The sequence below is a fragment of the Pteropus alecto genome, unplaced genomic scaffold (assembly GCF_000325575.1).
Source record: "Pteropus alecto unplaced genomic scaffold, ASM32557v1 scaffold398, whole genome shotgun sequence".
NCBI lineage: Eukaryota > Metazoa > Chordata > Mammalia > Chiroptera > Pteropodidae > Pteropus > Pteropus alecto.
The window spans coordinates 3621323-3638386 of record NW_006442497.1 but is presented as its reverse complement, the minus strand read 5'-3'; the positions used below and the strand labels follow the sequence as shown (position 1 = coordinate 3638386).

At 40.3% G+C, this 17064-nt stretch overlaps 2 protein-coding genes across 4 annotated transcripts in view; one reads left to right on the top strand and one right to left on the bottom strand.

Moving 5' to 3' along the window:
- The window catches only part of DNAH2 (dynein axonemal heavy chain 2), a 98406-nt gene that overhangs the window by 63208 nt on the left and 18134 nt on the right, over nucleotides 1-17064 (bottom strand). For both annotated transcript variants that reach the window (XM_025040132.1, XM_025040131.1), the window contains 8 exons: nucleotides 15339-15567; nucleotides 14675-14785; nucleotides 14279-14517; nucleotides 13177-13368; nucleotides 11234-11439; nucleotides 10650-10779; nucleotides 10023-10205; nucleotides 8933-9147 (listed from right to left, as the gene is read on the bottom strand). In XM_025040132.1, the coding sequence (XP_024895900.1) occupies nucleotides 8933-9147; nucleotides 10023-10205; nucleotides 10650-10779; nucleotides 11234-11439; nucleotides 13177-13368; nucleotides 14279-14517; nucleotides 14675-14785; nucleotides 15339-15567 (1505 nt within the window). The remainder of the gene's footprint in view (nucleotides 1-8932; nucleotides 9148-10022; nucleotides 10206-10649; nucleotides 10780-11233; nucleotides 11440-13176; nucleotides 13369-14278; nucleotides 14518-14674; nucleotides 14786-15338; nucleotides 15568-17064) is intronic.
- On the top strand, nucleotides 157-1580 carry LOC102890364 (ubiquitin-60S ribosomal protein L40-like). 2 transcript variants are annotated; one of them, XM_025040135.1, is made up of 2 exons: nucleotides 157-259; nucleotides 1387-1580. In XM_025040135.1, exons 1-2 carry the CDS (start codon nucleotides 157-159, stop codon nucleotides 1578-1580), a joined length of 297 nt encoding a protein of 98 aa, XP_024895903.1. The 2 variants fall into 2 exon arrangements, with proteins under 2 accessions (XP_024895903.1, XP_006922400.1); XM_006922338.1 differs by having other exon boundaries at nucleotides 157-308; nucleotides 1349-1580.

Below are 17064 nucleotides of genomic sequence, written 5' to 3'. Positions count from 1 at the left end.
TCTCCTCTTGTCTGCCCTGCCCTTCAGTAGAAATATGTTTTTCCCTCCAGTATTGGAAACTGTATTCAGCTAGGCACTGGAGACAGCAAAAAACCCAATTGGCCTGCTCTTTCTCTTCGACGAGGCGGCTGAGCAGCCTCCCCATCAGATGTGGAGATGCAGATCTCTGCGAAGACCTTGACCAGCAAGACCATTGCACTTGAGGTTGAGCCCAGTGACACCACTGAGAATGTCAAAGCTAAAAACCAAAACAAGGAGGGCATCCCATGCAAACAGTGGTGTCTGATTTTCCAGGCAAACAGCCAGAGGTAATGTAAGGAGGAGGCAAGAGAACTAGATATTAAGTCGAGCTATATTCAGAGACTGTGATATGTTGATCAGCCTACTACAGTCAGTCCACAAGAAAACCTGTAGAACAAAGGAAGATTTCTGCTGGGATTACTAATAAACCATTTACCCATAATGAGAAGGAAAAACAAGAAAACAGTCTTTAAGTCATGGCCTACACAAAATAAACACAATCATTCATTCTCTATGGCTAAAACCATGGAGATCCGAGGCTGGGATTGTCAGCAGGCCTTTTCATGCTACAAATTCTTACCTTATCACGCTACATTCTCTAATCAGTCACACTATATACCCATACCATCAAAGGAAAATGTGTAAACAAAGTCTTTAAACTGTAATTCATAGAAAGTAAGAATGATATGTAAACTGAATTGCCCAAACACTCGGGGTCCCTCTCACTGTCTTTTTCTTATTGTCCCTGTGTGCTGGCTGGAAAATTACTGCTTGGCCATCGCCCATGGGAACATAGGCTATCGCCCATAAGAACATAGGCTATCACCCATGGGAACATAACATTCTAACAATAAGCTTTCTGCTTCTGTACCCCCGCTTGCACAACCAACCTGTGGGTTGACAGGTATTGAATAGGAGAAAAATAGACCTTTGTGTTTAAGACAGAATGAAGAATGGGATTTGGGGCTTAAAAACTCTGTACCTCTACATTTTGGGGCTGCTTAATTTGGGGTCTGCGTACCCCTGGCAGACCCAGCTGGCTGAATAAAGAGCATGTTTCCTATAACTCACTGATTTCTGGTGGTCCGTGTGTCTTTTGGGGGCTGGCAGCTACAACACCTGTCCCTCTTAGTCTCTCTCAAGCTCTCTCACTTCTTGTCTCTAAGAGGAGACCATGCTGTCTATGGAATGTTACCCCTTCTCTAATAAACTTTCTTTTTAACTCTAACTCTGGTGTGCACTTGAATTCTTTCCTGCTTTCAGTCAAGAACCCTTTCTTTCTCAGTATAGGGCCACTCAGGAAAATTTGCCTTGTTCTGCATCGGAGGGATGGCCGCACCCTCTTAGACTATAATATCCAGAAAGGGTCCACCCTGCACTTGATTTTCTTCCTTCAGGGCAGCATCATCAAGCCCTCCCTCCACCAAATTGCCCAGAAGTACAACAGTGACAAGATGATCTGCCACAATTGTTATGCTTGCCTGCATCCCTGCGCTGTCAAATGCCGCAAGAAGTGTGACCACTCCAGCAACCTACGTCCCAGGAAGAAGGTGAAATAAGGCCCCTCCACATCCTCATTGGCCCACAGGGCAGCCTCCTGCCCAAACCCCTTGGCTCTGGAGCCTCAGTAAAGTTTCCTTTTCGTTGACTGGAGCAGCAAAAAAATAAAAATAAATTTAAAAAAAACTGCTTTCCTGGCAGCTCCCTTAAATGTGGACTCTGCAAGTTTCTTCACATCCAATCCACTAGATCTCCCTAGGTGATCTCATCCACTGCCATGGCTTCAGCTGCCTTCTGTAAGCTGATGGCTCCCAAATCCACATGGCCAACCTGAGCTCTAGACTGTACGTCTACCTGCCTACTAGATCTCTCCCCCACCCCATATTGTCTCACAGGCACCTCACACTCACTGTGTCCAGAAACTCACCAACTGCTCTGCAAACCTGTCTCAGGGAATAGCACCATCCCCTTAACCAGAACTACATGTTCTCCTTCTGCCTCACTTTTCAACATCCAACCAACTACCAACTCTTTTGGTTTTTATAGTCAAAAGCAAAGTTCCAAAGTTCTGATATCGTGAAGGCAAGAGTAGCTCAAGTATGATGATAAATGGCAACTGACATGAGGCCTAAAGTTGAGCTAAAGAGTGCATGGTGCACCTCAAAGAGCTCCAGGGTCCCAAGTAATTCCTGCCATATGGGAAGGCAGGCCCAATGTAACTACGTTGTCTGATTTTTCAAGAGAGGCCAGAAAGTGTGTTTTTATATAAAATGTCCTGAATTTTAAGTGTTGACAACTAATTCAACTGAAAAATAATTATAAGTGAGGGGCTTCTAAACTGCTGGCAATGTTCTTTCCTTGACCTAAGTGATAGTTACAGAGGTGTTTATTTTACACTCATTTGTTAAGTTTTAAGTTTTAGTTTAAAACTGAACATGTAAGTACTTCTCTGTGTGTAAAAAAATAACTTTTAAAGGAAAAAACTATTTAAACAATAAGATTACTTATAAAAGTGGCTGGGTACAAAATTAACTTATTATAATCAAAGTTTTCCAATATAAATACTGAAATGAATTAAACATTGTCATACAGGAAAAGAGACTCATGATAATTAAAACAATAAAAATAAAATACCAAAAATTAACAAATTAATAAAAAATATTTATATATTATAACATTTTAAAATGTTATATGTAATATTTACATATTATAACATTAAATATTATAACATTTCTTGCTAGTTGATTAATATATATAAAAAATGAGTTATGGATGAAAAGCAGGGCTTAAATAAATTGAAAGAAAAATACACTATTCTTGGATAGACTCAAATATAAAGATGTTCATTCTCCTTAAGTTAACCTATAAATTTAACACAATTCTTGTTTCTATAAAAATAGGAATGGGACTATTTTGGGGACTAAACAAATTAATTCTAAGGTTCTTATGAGAAATATATATTTCAAATATCCAGGAAAACGCTGAAAAAAGAGAGTAATAAGGACAATAACTAAAACAGTTTGGTTCCTGCACATGAAGAGACATACGAGAACAGAATAGAGAATCCCAAAATAGACAAAAATATACCTGAGAATTTGTTATATTCTAAAAATAGCAGTTCGGTCAATGAGATTGGGTCAAATGGCTAGCCATCTGGAGATTAAAAAAATGACAACTCAAGTTGCATCTGTACTTCTCTCCCTATATCAAAATAAATTTGAGATGGATCAAAGAACTAAACATAAAGAATAAAATCACAAAGTACCGGAAGAAAATATGGAATATTTAAAAAACTAAAAATCTTGAATAAAAATCACTTGATTTTTAATATGTATGTGTTTTTTTTGTTTTTTGTTTTTTTTTAATAAAATTACACTTTTTAGTCACAGGCTGAAAAGCCCCACAACCTGAATATTACTGAGATATTATTTGGGAAGAATATTGAAGTAAATATTCCAGAATATTTTATCTGTCCTACAGGAAAGCACTGAATTGACAATATAGGAAATAATACCACATTTCAAGTTTTGCAAAGGATTATATTTTCACCTTTATTGGAGAAGAATCTTCCAATGGAGGAAATTACTTTCAAGTGCTCATTTATTTGCGATAAATGCTTTAAGAAATTATGGAAGAAGAAATGCTGTTTTTTCAAATCTTGATGATCTCCACTAAAGTATGTTATTTTTTTTTTGAAACTGTCAAAAGTCCTCAAAGTGAATAAGCCTCTCTCAAATACGAATGAACAGTAGATTACCAGACATTTAAAGAAAGCTTCTAAAGTAAAAGAGAGAGGCCAAAACAAAGGAAAATTACCTTCAACCTAGAATTCCAAACTCAGCCAAATATCCAACAAGTAGAACGCAGGACATTTGTTGTCAGTCATGCCAGAACTCGAAAAATTTACCTCCCATGCACTGTTTCTCAAAAAACTACTGATGGATACACTCTACCAAAACAAGGGTGTAAACCAAGAAAGAGGAAATCAAAAGAAATAGAAAATCAAATGAGAAAAGAAGGTCAAGGAAGTCCCAGGATGACACTTGTGTAGCAGGCCTCAAAACCAGCCAGTCAGACTAAAGCAGGAGGACAGGGAGTCCCAGGAGAGAACAACGTGAAACTAATAACACACTTTACAAGTCAGATAGTGAGGAAAGATATTATTCACAGGGGTTTTATTGGTTGGTCTGGAAGAATTAATGATACTGAACAGGACACTAACAAAAATAGTAAGGTAATTACTAATTCCGAAAAGAGCAGACATTGTATAAGCAAAGAAGGAACTATAACAACAGTAAATTATTTGGATTGGCAGTAAACAATACTAACAGAGCCATATTAAGATAAACATTGAATACTGATTTAACCAAAAATTGTGCTATAGCTACACTGAGAGGATAGAGGGGTGTGGATATATATGGAAACATTTCTGTTAGCACAAACATGTTCTCATATGTTCTTCAAACTGGAGGCCTTGAATTTGTCTCCCTAAATATCATAGCAAGCCCACTTGGGCATGTATACTATCCAACATGGCACTAAAATATTTCTTCATTTTCTCATCCTGACAAGATTTTCAAAATAACTTTAAAGCAAACTATCAAATTTTAACTTGTCAACAGGATAAATTTGGATAATACTTTCCTGATGTTGAGCTGAAAACTCTATGAGAAACTTTTTTTACAATAATGTTCAGTCTTTGCCAAAAGTTTGTTCTGAAACACAAATTCATTTTATTGACAAACACTTTCTAAAAAGAAATCTGTCTAGGGAATTATTTTTATAAAATATTTTATAATTTATCTGAAGACAAGTGGTCAGGCAGTAGATATAAGAAAGTGAAGCTAGCTGAGTTTAATGTTGACAGCCCAGAATGAACTGACTGATAGAGAAGGCACTATATGATTGAGGAAAAAGAGAAAGTGGAAGCCCTAGACATGAAAAACAAACAGAAGTCAGTGTCCCCTATCCTGCTCTGGGGAAATCCTACTACACAGAGGAATTTGCGACATACGCAGTGATAACACAGCCCTTTTCAGCCAGGATATAGACAACATCTGGAATATGTTTGTAGTAAGTGTAATCTGTAAAGCTGGTCTGGCCATAAAAGGTGGTAAAAGCCAATTTGGACTTCAGAGTTCAAATACTTGGGATATAAGGTAGGATAACAAAACCCCTTGTGAGATAAAATAGATGCTATTAGGACTGGAAGGCTCCCAGAACCAAGGAAAAGTGAGGTGATTCTGAGGACAATCAGGACATTTGAAAAGCATACTTATTTCAAGATCTTATCTAGACATTGAACAGAAAAGAATAAACCTGATAGTTATCTGCACCTCCCGGGAGTGTTAATATATTTTGGAAAAACTGAAATTGTCTTAAATTTCTTTACTGGTTTGATGAGCTCAGATTTTTCAAAATCCTTCCCTGTAATCAAGTTTCCCCCTCCCCAAAACACTATTTACTGGACTGAGGCAGTTTTATCTTAAAACCACAAAAATGTAAAGCAGCTTATGGTAGAGCTCTCTAGAAAACAACTAACTAAGGACAGGAGGACCTCTTTTCTCTGGAAGAAGTGTCTAGCCATTATACGGGTTTCAGCAAAATCTAGGCCATAAATATTTGGCCCAAAGTTGCCTTGTTATGCTCTACTATAAAGATTATGCAAACGGTATTTTAGATAACTATCTAAAGGTATTTTAGATATCTATCTACAAGAAATGTTCAAAGCAGACAGAGAAGCTTAAGCTTATCCTAACTATATGGACACTAGTTCAAACATTAGGTATCCTAACTATACGGACACTAGCGCAAACGTTAGGTAAATACATCACTGGAGGGAAAAGAACAAGGTGCAGGAAGCCCAGCTGAAATCCTCTAGTACAGAATATCCAGAAACCTTATAGAAATTTTACAACGTATAAGTCCATCAATAGTGGACTGATTAATTTACAGTACAACCAAACTATGGGATGTTATAAGCCATGAAAAATAATTGCATACTTCTGTACCTACAGAATGGAAAACCTCCCACACATATTGTTAACCTTAAAAGAAGCAAGTTGCAAAAATAACTGGTTATGTGTGCAGTGTATATTTTTGATTACATGGTAATCACGGTTATCTCTTGGGAGTGGGGCTGTGTGTTGGATTTTCACTTTTTCCTTTATATACTTCTACATCAATTTTTTTTTTTACAGTAAGCGTGCACTATTTTTATAATTTTAAAATCCTCAGTAAATATTTTAAAAATTAAAGAAAAACAACCATATGAAATCGGGGAGAAAAGAGTGGTAAGAAACATAACAAATCATTAAGAGTGGTTATCTTTGGGGGAGGTTTTTCTTCCTTTTACTTTTCTGCATTTTGCAAATTTTCTAAAATTATCAACAATTTTATAATGGAAAGTTAAACCATTTTGAAACACTTTGAATGTACAGAAGATTGAGTATAGTATGTTACTATTTATACTAAAAAGATTATTTATGTAAACATACACTTTTATCTCTGGAATGTTAGACAAGAAACTCGTAACACTGACTCTTCAGATAGAAACCGAGTCACTGGGGGACAGGAGTAGAGGGAAATTTTTCATTCTCTACCCTGGTATAACTTTTGAATCTTATAACATGTGCACACATTACTCTTTCTAAAAGGTTACAATATTTTAAAAGTTAAAACTAATATATTGCTTTACTAAATTTGTTTTGAAAATACCACGTTCACCAAGTTTTATGAGGCAATTTTTTTGAAGGGAATATAATGTTTATTGATTGCTTATTCCTTGTGAGGACTTTTACACACATCATCTCATCTCATGACAACCTCAAAAAAAAGGGTGTTTTAAGTAGTTGAGGAAACCCAGGATCAGAGAAATTCAGTGGCTTGCCTGAAGTCACATGCCAATACAGATCTACTCCAGGGTTCAAACTCTAGGCTGTCTGGCATTGAAGTTTATGCTGTACTCACTCTCACTGGCTGATCCTGAGGATTATAAGAAAGTAGCCACCAACCAGTACTTACCTATGGCATCTTTTTACCTCTCTCTCGAATTTTGTTTTTTCTCATACTTAAAATGCAAATATTGCTTTTTCCGCCATCTTGGAGCCTGTGGAGGCCTGATGAGAATGGGACTTCTAAAATGACAAATGTCTGGAAGGAACCAGAGTGAACACCACTCTCCTTAAAATTGAAGGTGTTTATGCTCGAGATGAGACTGAGTTTTATCTAGGCAAGAGATGTGCTTATGTGTACAAGGCAAAGAACTACACGCTGACTCCTGGTGGCAAACTGAACAAAACCAGAGTAATCTGGGGAAAGGTAACTCGTGCTCACGGAAACAGTGGCATGGCTAGTGCCAAATTCCGAAGCAATCTTTCTGCTAAGGGCAATGCTGTATCCCTTACAGATTTAAACTTATTGAAAGTAAATAAAGTAGATTTGTTCTGTTGAAAAAAAAATGAAAATATTGATCATTGGTATTTAATAAAATTCTGTTATTTGAATATAGTCCTTTAGTTCATTGGAAAAGGGCATTGGTGGACTGTGTATGCTCATATTCATATTATTACAAGCGTGTCTGGGTGTCAACCAAACACAGTGCCTTTGGAAGTACCCAGCTTAATGGGAGAATGTGTCTTGCAGATTCAACCTCGTTATGTGCTTGCAAATGTCATAGCTAGGGTATTACCGGTCTAGTCTTCTGTCTCTTCAAACTCTTATTGTTGATTTATGAGGCCAATTTTATATGACCCTGCTTGGCCTTACCTCAAAAAACCATGAACCCTATCAAAGCCAGTCTCCAACACTCCTTATTAGATAAAGATTTATCTCAAACCTCTTACCCTGGTCTTCACACTCTGCTCAACTGCTTCCTGATCCATGTGCCTCCTAACACCCTTGACCTCACTAATGCCTTCACTTCACCCCTCTGGCCTGACATTCAGCGCTACTTCTCCACCTTGATTCCTTTGCTTCCTTCCTCAACCACAATGTGTCATCTCCTCTAATTAGGCTGCCTTCAGCCACACACGACAGACATACTCAGTCTCTTCTGTTCCCCAGACTTCATCTCTACACAGGCCTTCTCTGGAAAAGCCTGTTTTTGTTTGTTTGCTAAACAAATAAGGACATTCTGTGAGTGAAGGCCAATGCTAGTAGCAACAGCACAGAAGTGTGGGAAGTAACTCTTATTATAATGAGTTGATGCCTAGCTGATGACAAAAGGAAGCCAACACCAAGCAAGTAGAAAGTTATTTCCTTCTGATTAGGGAAAAACTGTCACCAGAAGGCTTGTAATCTCTGTACACAGATGCCTTACATAGCTCCTTCTTTATTTTTCTCTTCTGCATCTTATATGGAAAAGAAACATGGCTCCAAGGGTTGAACTATTCACTCACGGAGTAACAGAAGGCAGGGACTTTTTCACTGTATACATTCCCTGTGCCTATCTCAGTTACTAACATATGGAAGGTACTCACTATATATTTTTTAAGAACTAATAAATAAATTAACTAAATTTTAAATAATTGTAATATGAAAATGTCATAATTATAAAGCTGCAGGAGAGGGCACGTTCTGACAGCCCCACCAAGTCTCAGGAAAGCCCACAGTTTGAGTGATTTAGCTGAGCCACCAGGGCCATCTAGTGGTAGAACACCTACATCACCAGCTTAGTAGGTTAGTCGGGGTTTTCTTTTTTTAATCAATTTTTTTTAAGATAAACTATAAAACTAAAAGTAAGACGTGATAGTAAACATATTATAGCATAAGGGATTATTAGAAGAATGGAGAGGAAATCAAGAGATGGGAGTTAAATAGTTGGAAGAGTTGAGGAAGAGAATGGCACCAAAGACAAAATAAGCAGAGGGAGGAGTCAGGTAAAGAGAAGGGGTGGGGTTGGGTCTTGTACTTGTCAAAGTTGACATCCAGCATGCCCGCCTTCTCCTGGCTGATTCGTAACAATGGTGTATCCAGGCGCCGAATACAGTCCTTGTCCAGCGTTGATGTCCAGTCTTGGAAGGTTTTTCGAACCAGTTCATCAATGGCCTGAACCATCTGCTGATAGGTATGTACACTCTCCTCTCCAGTCCCAATGTGGGGCAGGAAATGAGCACTAGAAAGACACTGAGGAGGAAGAACAATGAATGAGTTGAAGCCTACTTGTCACATTCCTCTAGGTTACCATCCCCCTGAGACCACATATACACATACACCCACACACTCACACATACACACACACATACACCAACGACACATGTAAGGCTTGCTATAAAGATTGATTTTCACTACTTACGGGAAAGGCAGAGCCAAAAAGGTTAAGAGGAACAGACCAATGCACAATGAGAAAGGGAGTCAAAATGAAGAAAGAGAAGCACAGAGATTCAGCTTAAGAAAAAAGTTGGGGGAAGCTAGTAAATTACAGGAAGCGAAGGATTTAAGAGATACAAGATTGAAAACTAGTATGAGCCCTTCCTCACCATAATCTTAGCCCACCGCTTCTTAAGAAGCACCCAGTTGTCTGTAGGATGCCTTATTCTCTCCCAGAACCAATTAGATGATAGCGAGTAGCTCGATAGCCTTAGACCTACATTCCCAAAAAGTTTTTTTTAAGTTGTTTTTTTCTGTTTCTTTGTGACTGTTCTTCTAGGGACACCACCCTAAAAGAGTCTCACCTGTCCAGTTCTCTGGATTGTGAGTTCGTATTACTCTCCTGGTGGCACAACTTTGCAGATGCTGACCCTATTCCTCCTCTCCACCTTGATATAAAATGCCTGAAATGACCCATGTTCTACCACATACTCACCATCACCGCAAATCCAAAGCCATGGCCTGCCTCACTGCATCTGCCACTCTCCTGGGCAGACTTTCTTCTGATCATGAAAACTCTCTAGGGAAATTCTGGACGGTGGACGGGTCCTCCATCCTTCCCAGCACGTGGCGCAACCTGAGAACTCCACCACCTCACCGAGGACAAGTTTTTAAAAAGGCCAGGCACTCACATTCATGACTCTGTCGATGCGACGCCGTAGGATCCGCACCCATTGTGCCTGTCCAGAGTAGTGGGCCTTGTAGGGCTCCAGGTATGGCCACTTCTTGATCAGTTCACGGTTCACAAGGGCCAATTCACTATTAAACAACATGTAGAGATCCACCGCCTTCTTGTCATACGTCCTCCTGATAGTCTAAGGAAGAAGAGAAAGAAACGGGTTCCTCTAGTTATTCATCCTACAGGAAAGCTACACCCTGTTGTGGGAGTCACACTCCCTAGCAATCTGGAAACCAGGGGAACAGAGAGAAAAAAGGAGACCCTGGCTATTTAGGATAGGAGAAAGAGCATGAGGTAGAATGGGGTCTAGAAGGCTCAGGAGAAACTGAAGGAAAGTGCAAGAGAAGCAGGGGTGGAGGGGTTCCTCTAGTTATTCATCCTACGGGAAAGCTACACCCTGTTGTGGGAGTCACACTCCTTAGCAATCTGGAAACCAGGGGAACAGAGAGAAAAAAGGAGACCCTGGCTATTTAGGACAGGAGAAAGAGCATGAGGTAGAATGGGGTCTAGAAGGCTCAGGAGAAACTGAAGGAAAGCACAAGAGAAGCAGGGGTGGAGGAAGCAGGCGGGGCAGCGGCACCTCACGGGTTGCAAGTCTGTAGAAGGTGTCCAGCAGCAGCACTCCATGCTCCACGTCTCGAACTAACTCGAAGGCAGAGGTGATCAGGTTCTGAGTCATCACCTCCAGGTCTTTGACTCCAGCACGAAATCTGTTCCGTTAGAGAGGCATGTGGAAGGGTGAGTGCCCTCACCAGACCCCAAGTACATCCCCTGAGTAAGAATCCTATGTGTTATGTTGTGAGGACTTCCTACTTGCCAGGCACTAAGTACTTTATATGCATTAATCCATTTATTACTTAAAACAAGTCAATGAGATAGGTTCTATTGCTAACCTTGTTTCACAGATGAGGACACAGAGGCTCTAACTGGTAATTTGTCCAGTCACATATCTAGTACGTGGTAGAACTGGGATTCAAGCTCTGAAAGGCTGACTCTGGTCTCTTCATCTGAGCAGGCACCTCATTCCTTGCACTGTCTCCTGCCCACTCCCATCCCCGATCTGTCACTTCCACACTTTCCTTTCTACACTCACCACTCCTCCCGTTCTTGTTTCCCCTGACCTTCCTTCCTTGCTCTACCCAAGTCAGCCTGTGGCTCTCTCACCGATTGTAGTCTTCGTGCCAAGAGGTGTTCTTGACATCCAGGATGCCCCCACGAACAGCTCGCAGCATGTGCAGGTTTTTATGAAAGATGTCCTCAATCTCCAGCAAGTTCCGTGTTATCTGGGGCCCCTGGGCACCAAAGAAGCAAGGAAGTGGACCTTGCTTGCCATCTTCCCAGCGGGCGAAATGATACTGACAGTCACATACCTAAAAAAAAAAAAGTCATTGTGAGAATGCCTGCTCTCCTTTCTGAACTTATAAGTCCTGCGCTCTTTAGCTTAAAATATCTAAAAACTAGGGAGGACCAACCAGATGCAAGAGGCTACTCAAATGAATTTTGGCTGCAGAACAGAATATGAAATGCTGAGGCAATGATAGTAGGCAAAGTTTAAAAGAACAGGATGATAGTAGGGCACACAGTGATACAGGAAGAGACAAAGCGGTAAGTTCTATGTTTAGCCTCTGCCCCAGCTTCCCCACTCCTGGATGGGGATTCTGGAGCAACTGCTGTTGTCTTTGATTCTCCTTCTTTGACAGTCTTCCCACCTCAATCAGGTCCTTGCAGCGTTGCACAAATGCATCAACCTGAGCAAATATGCTGGTCTGGTCTAGGACCCAGCCTCGACTGGAGAATCTGTGTTAGGAGAAAAAGGGACCAAATCAAAAAAACAGGAACACTAGGTATCAATCTACCAATGCAAAGCTAGACTTGGTATTTTCGATTTAGGGGAGCCTTAGAAAATGAGACCCCAAGAAGCAGTTTTCCTGAACCCTGAAAGAGGAAATGCAAGGTGAGGAAACAAAATATCTCGATTCTAGGAGAAGGTTTATACATAATGGAATTTTAGACTTTAGGGCCAAGAAAAAAGGAAAAGACCAGGAAAGACTCCTGGAATCAGGGAGAATAGATTAGAGTAAAGACAGCTAGAATATCTATACCCAGAGAGAAAACTCAGATCCATTTAAAAACTCCTAGGTCTAGAAAAATATAATCCATAGGTTTTAAACAAATAAAGTGCAAATGAAAAGAGTCAGAATCTACCTTCTATAGGAATGGCAAAGGAGTAACATACGGGACATTAGGGGAGACATATCGTACTGGGTATGCATCTGCACAGCCCGTAGGTAGTGATCTTTCCAAGCATGACAACAGGAGATGCAGCCTTGTAGATCCTCTTTGCTAGAAGTAACATATCCCTCAAAGATTCGATCCAGGGAGATGGCATGGCAGCATAAGCGGATGATCTCATTGCTCATCTGCAGAAGGGGTCCCAACAGCCTCAGTTCACAGCCTTAGTTGCATCCACTTCCTACTCTGAATCTCCCTGATGTGCCTCAGGTCTCAGCCTCCTACTCATTTGACTCCCAATACCCATCTGCCCCCAGTCCTCCACTTCTAGTGGGCAGCCTCTCTGGGCTCCACCTCCCTCTCTGCCTCAGTCCAGCTCACAACTGCACTGCCCAGCAAGCACTCAACCCAGCACACTTTCTCCCACAATTTGGCTCTATTACCCCAGTTGAAATGTGTCAGGTCCTGCTCCTTAAAAGCCAGTGTTCCTTTCTAAATCTACCTCTTGCCCACTACAATTTCTTTGGAAATTAGAAAAGGGTCTTCCCCTTTTGTACAACTCAGGCTGAGAGTCTGTCCTTCCTACCTCCCTCCCTACACTACACCAATTCCTTTTTCAAAGCCCCTTCTCCCCCACGCCCCCAGGCTACTTCCATCTGGAAGCAAAATGTCCAAGCCAGGCCTCAGTACTGAGTGCCACTGACGTTGATGATGTAGGCAGAAGCCTTCGGTCTCTGTCAGACCCCAAGGGTGCTCCTCATAGCCTTTCACCACAGATCTCTGCCAAAGGAATTCTACCTTATTCAGACAACCTGAGTTCTGTCAATGTGACCACCTTCTAAAAACTCTCTGCCCCACCTTCTGCAGACACACACCTTTCGGAAGAGGGAAGTCAGTCTCTCCCGGGTGTTGTAGTGGGGAGAATTGACCCAGATGATGCGAATGAGACTGATCAACCTAGGAAGCTTGCTAGAGATGTCCTTAGGTCGCATGAAGGCCAATTCCTGGTAAGGCTCCTTCAGGATTGACAAAAAAGTCAGGTTTGACTGTGCTTGACAAGAACCATCCTGGCAAAAAAGAGAAAACAGAGTAGACTTATCCACTGGAAAGAATTGGTTCAAAGTGAGTGTTTTTTATCCATCTTGAACTCCATCCTGACTTGCCTCCACTGGGAAGTATTCCCAACCCTACTTGGTACCAATCATTTCAAGTCTCTGCAGCCCTTAGGACCAGAGTATGTACATATCAACTTTTACTCATGTACTAGTTTCTATGAAAGTATTCTTATGTCTTTTCTCCTGTCTGAGTCCCATCTCTCCCATTAGACTGGGAGTTACCTGAGCTCAGGTTTAGTGTCTATTCCTCTAGTCCCTCCAGTTGAACTCGGCACTGTTGCTCAACTAACTAGCCGTCATTCCCATTCACCTCCATAGTTTTCACCACAGTCCCCTTCATTGCCCTGTTCTTGACCAGGGTTTTAGATTTCTCCACCTAGCTGTGTCTCAATTCCCTTAACACCTAGCTTAAAATTCCACCTAGAAAGAGAAGTCTTCTATCTCCATATTCTACAGTATCCCCAACAATCACATAATCAGCTTGTCATACTACATCAGATTTATTTTTTAAGTGTTTATTTTGCAACTCTCTTAGCTGAACCACATGGGTTCCCCTCTGATCCCATGACATCTAGTAATCCTATTTTGTGTAAGTCTTCTTTTCTCAGGATTATAGGGGTTGGACTCATAAAGGGTACTCAATGTATATTTGTTGATTAACCAGTTGTCTCCCTAACTAAACTATAAGCTCCTTGGGACCCTGTGCTCTGCTACTTTTATACTCTCCCATCAGTACAAGTCCAAACATTGGTGGATCTATCTTTGCTGTTGATGATTTCGTTGGCTCTCTCTTAGCACCCTATATTGTCCCAACCACTACCCTCTTTCTGCTAAGCCTCCAGCCTTCAAGCCACTCACAAACCTGGATCTGCTGAGCTAATTTAATAAAGGGTGCCAAGTAGGATGACTTGGCAAGGCGCAGGATGGACTCAATGTGTTTCACTCCTTCTTTCACCAGCTGTGTACTGATGCCAGACAGGTCCATGCATCGGTTGCGCCAGAACTCAATCTCCTCCAAAGGACCTAAATTTTCTCCTGTATCCACAGTCTCTTGGGCACTAAGCACCTCCTTTATCTGCCGGGTCCAGTGGATCATGGAGGCTGCAAGAGAGAATACAAAATCTCTCCATTTCTTTACTTCGCTCCTTCCCTCTGCCTCCTACATAGCCCTCCCAAGCCGATTCTTTTCTCAGCACATGGGCTGCCCCCTTTCCTCTCCCCTGGGACCCTGACACATGAAAAAATGCCAGCCACTCACTCTCTAGCCGCTGCACCAGTTCTTTGTCCTTAAACACCACCTCAGGCTTCATGTTCAAGGCCTCTGCAGGGATGTAGAGAACAGTGTGCCCCTCCAGTTTGTACCGAGTATCTAAGGAAATGAAAGGACCATGGGAGTTCACAGACAAGAATGAGTTTATGCCACCCCACTTCTAATCATGGTTGATGATTTGGGGCCCAGGAAGTACATGTATTTCAGGAGAGCAAGCAGAAGAAACTGACTCATACTTTTATACTTTTTTGATGTGAAGAGGAAAAAATGACAGAAGGTAAGAGGGAAACCTCACTGAGGTATAATAAGAGATTGTCATAAAACAAAGGCAAGGTGCCGTGCCCTCAACACGCTTATTCATGATATATGCACTTTCCCATTACCCCATACCACCTAAATTTCCTCTTACCCCATATGTACTCTTGGAAACTTCCAACTCTAGATTTGAAAGGTCTGGCAAACTATTCTACAGCAGAAAGCTATATCTGAACTAGAAGGCAAATTCTGTACCTTGTTCCATTCATTCAATAAACACATACTAACTACCTACTCTGTGCCAGGCAATGTAGGTACCCAGAATGACTCTCTCACATGTCTCACTAGCACTAGAACAGAGTGTCGAGGCGCCAAGCACTCAAGCCTTTCTGCTCACCTGTCAGGCAGGCCAAGAACCTGTGCAGATGAGAAGCAAAATGATTTCGAATGCTCTCAGGCCAGGTTGTGTTTGTAAAAATCTGAGGAGCAAAGACACCACTGAGGAGGCGAAGCAGGGCTGGAATATAGGAACCCCGCACTGTCCCAAACTGCACAGTTGCCTCAAAGTTCTCTGGAGTGATAGGAACGGGTGCTTGGCGAATGAAGTAGACAATCTGGTTCTGGGTCTGCATGAAAGACAGTAGATCAGAGTTCAGTTGCCAGGCCCAGCCATGATACCCAAAGGAGACTCCAATCATGAAAGCCTGACTGAGTGCTTTGTCACATTCCCTAACCATATCCTGATCCTTTTCCAAATGTAAGTGTCATGAAGTGTTCCCTGTTCTTTTTAGGGACATAACAGAGTCCATATCCAGAAATGTAGGGAGGAAATGCAGAGAGCATGCCCTGAGGGTAGAGACTGTATATTTTGTCCAACTTGACTCTAGAAGCTAGCACAGTGACTAGGATATATTAGATGTTCAATAGATGCTGGATAGATGGATGTATGGATGGATGGATGGATGGACGGATGGATGGATGGAATAGGATAGACTAGATGAAACAGTTTCAGCTATAGGAAAAGCAGAAATGAGAAGGACTGGAAGAGAGAGACTATTGTCTAAGGTTTTCTATTTTGATTGTACATACTTTTCCGCCAATTTTTCATTTATCCTTCCATTTTGTTTATGTTGAGTTTTTGTTGTTTATATTCAGAAATGTATAACTTTCATGTAGTTAAAACTTTTTAATTTAAAGTTTCCGACTTCTACATGCCTGGAAAGGTTATTCCCACCCTGAGATCAAATTCATCTGTTTTTTTTCTTTACTGCTTTTGTAACTACTCTTTACTATTTATTTAATTTTAAAACTGAAAATCAGAAATTAATAATCATCCATCTTCCCATCCCCCAGAATTAAATATTGGCATTTTGTGTCTATTTTTTAAAAAACTTAACAACTATTATTTTTGTTAAAGTGATTTGTTAATTATAAATAACTGAAACAATGCAAAAAAGTACAAAGATAAAGTTAAAATGTCATCTGAAATTCCACCACCCAGACAATGCCATTAACATTAAAGAAAACATTATTCCAAACATCTTTTTACATATACATACAAAAAATAAACTAAAATCATTATTTCAAAATAGGATCATGCTATTTTTAATTTAAAGTATTAAATTTAATTTTACTTGGATTTAATAGGATAAAAAGACATTGACATTAATATAATAAAGGAATTGTTAAGCTTCAAATACATGTTTCTTTACCTGTAAGAGAGATTTCTTCCTAAAAAAACCCTTTCTAAGGTTATAAGAGAAATTATAAAAAATATTAAGAGGTTAGTTTTCTCACTACCTTTCATTTTTAAATTCTATTGACTCACTGCTTTTAAAGATAAGAACATTGGCATCCTCACACTTCATCTCATTTTCTCGCCACTTCCCAATTTTTGTTACAGTAGTATTATCTTCACATTGTCCAAATTGATAATATTCACATTCAATAGCATATAACCATAATTCCCATGGTTATTTAGTTTTCGTTCTTTATTTAAATGAATCGGATGTTCATAGATTCTCTATTCCTGAATGCTTTATTTGGTTCATTTTTTTTTCAATACACAATTTTTATTGCATCTTTAAAATATCACGGGTAAGTGTGAGGAATCATCCGGCATC

Bases quoted from the DNA above. Each gene is read 5' to 3' on its own strand.
- LOC102890364 (XM_006922338.1), top strand. From the start codon at position 157: ATGCAGATCTCTGCGAAGACCTTGACCAGCAAGACCATTGCACTTGAG. The intron at 309-1,348 runs GTAATGTAAGGA...TCTGCATCGGAG, and splicing joins TTCCAGGCAAACAGCCAGAG to GGATGGCCGCACCCTCTTAG.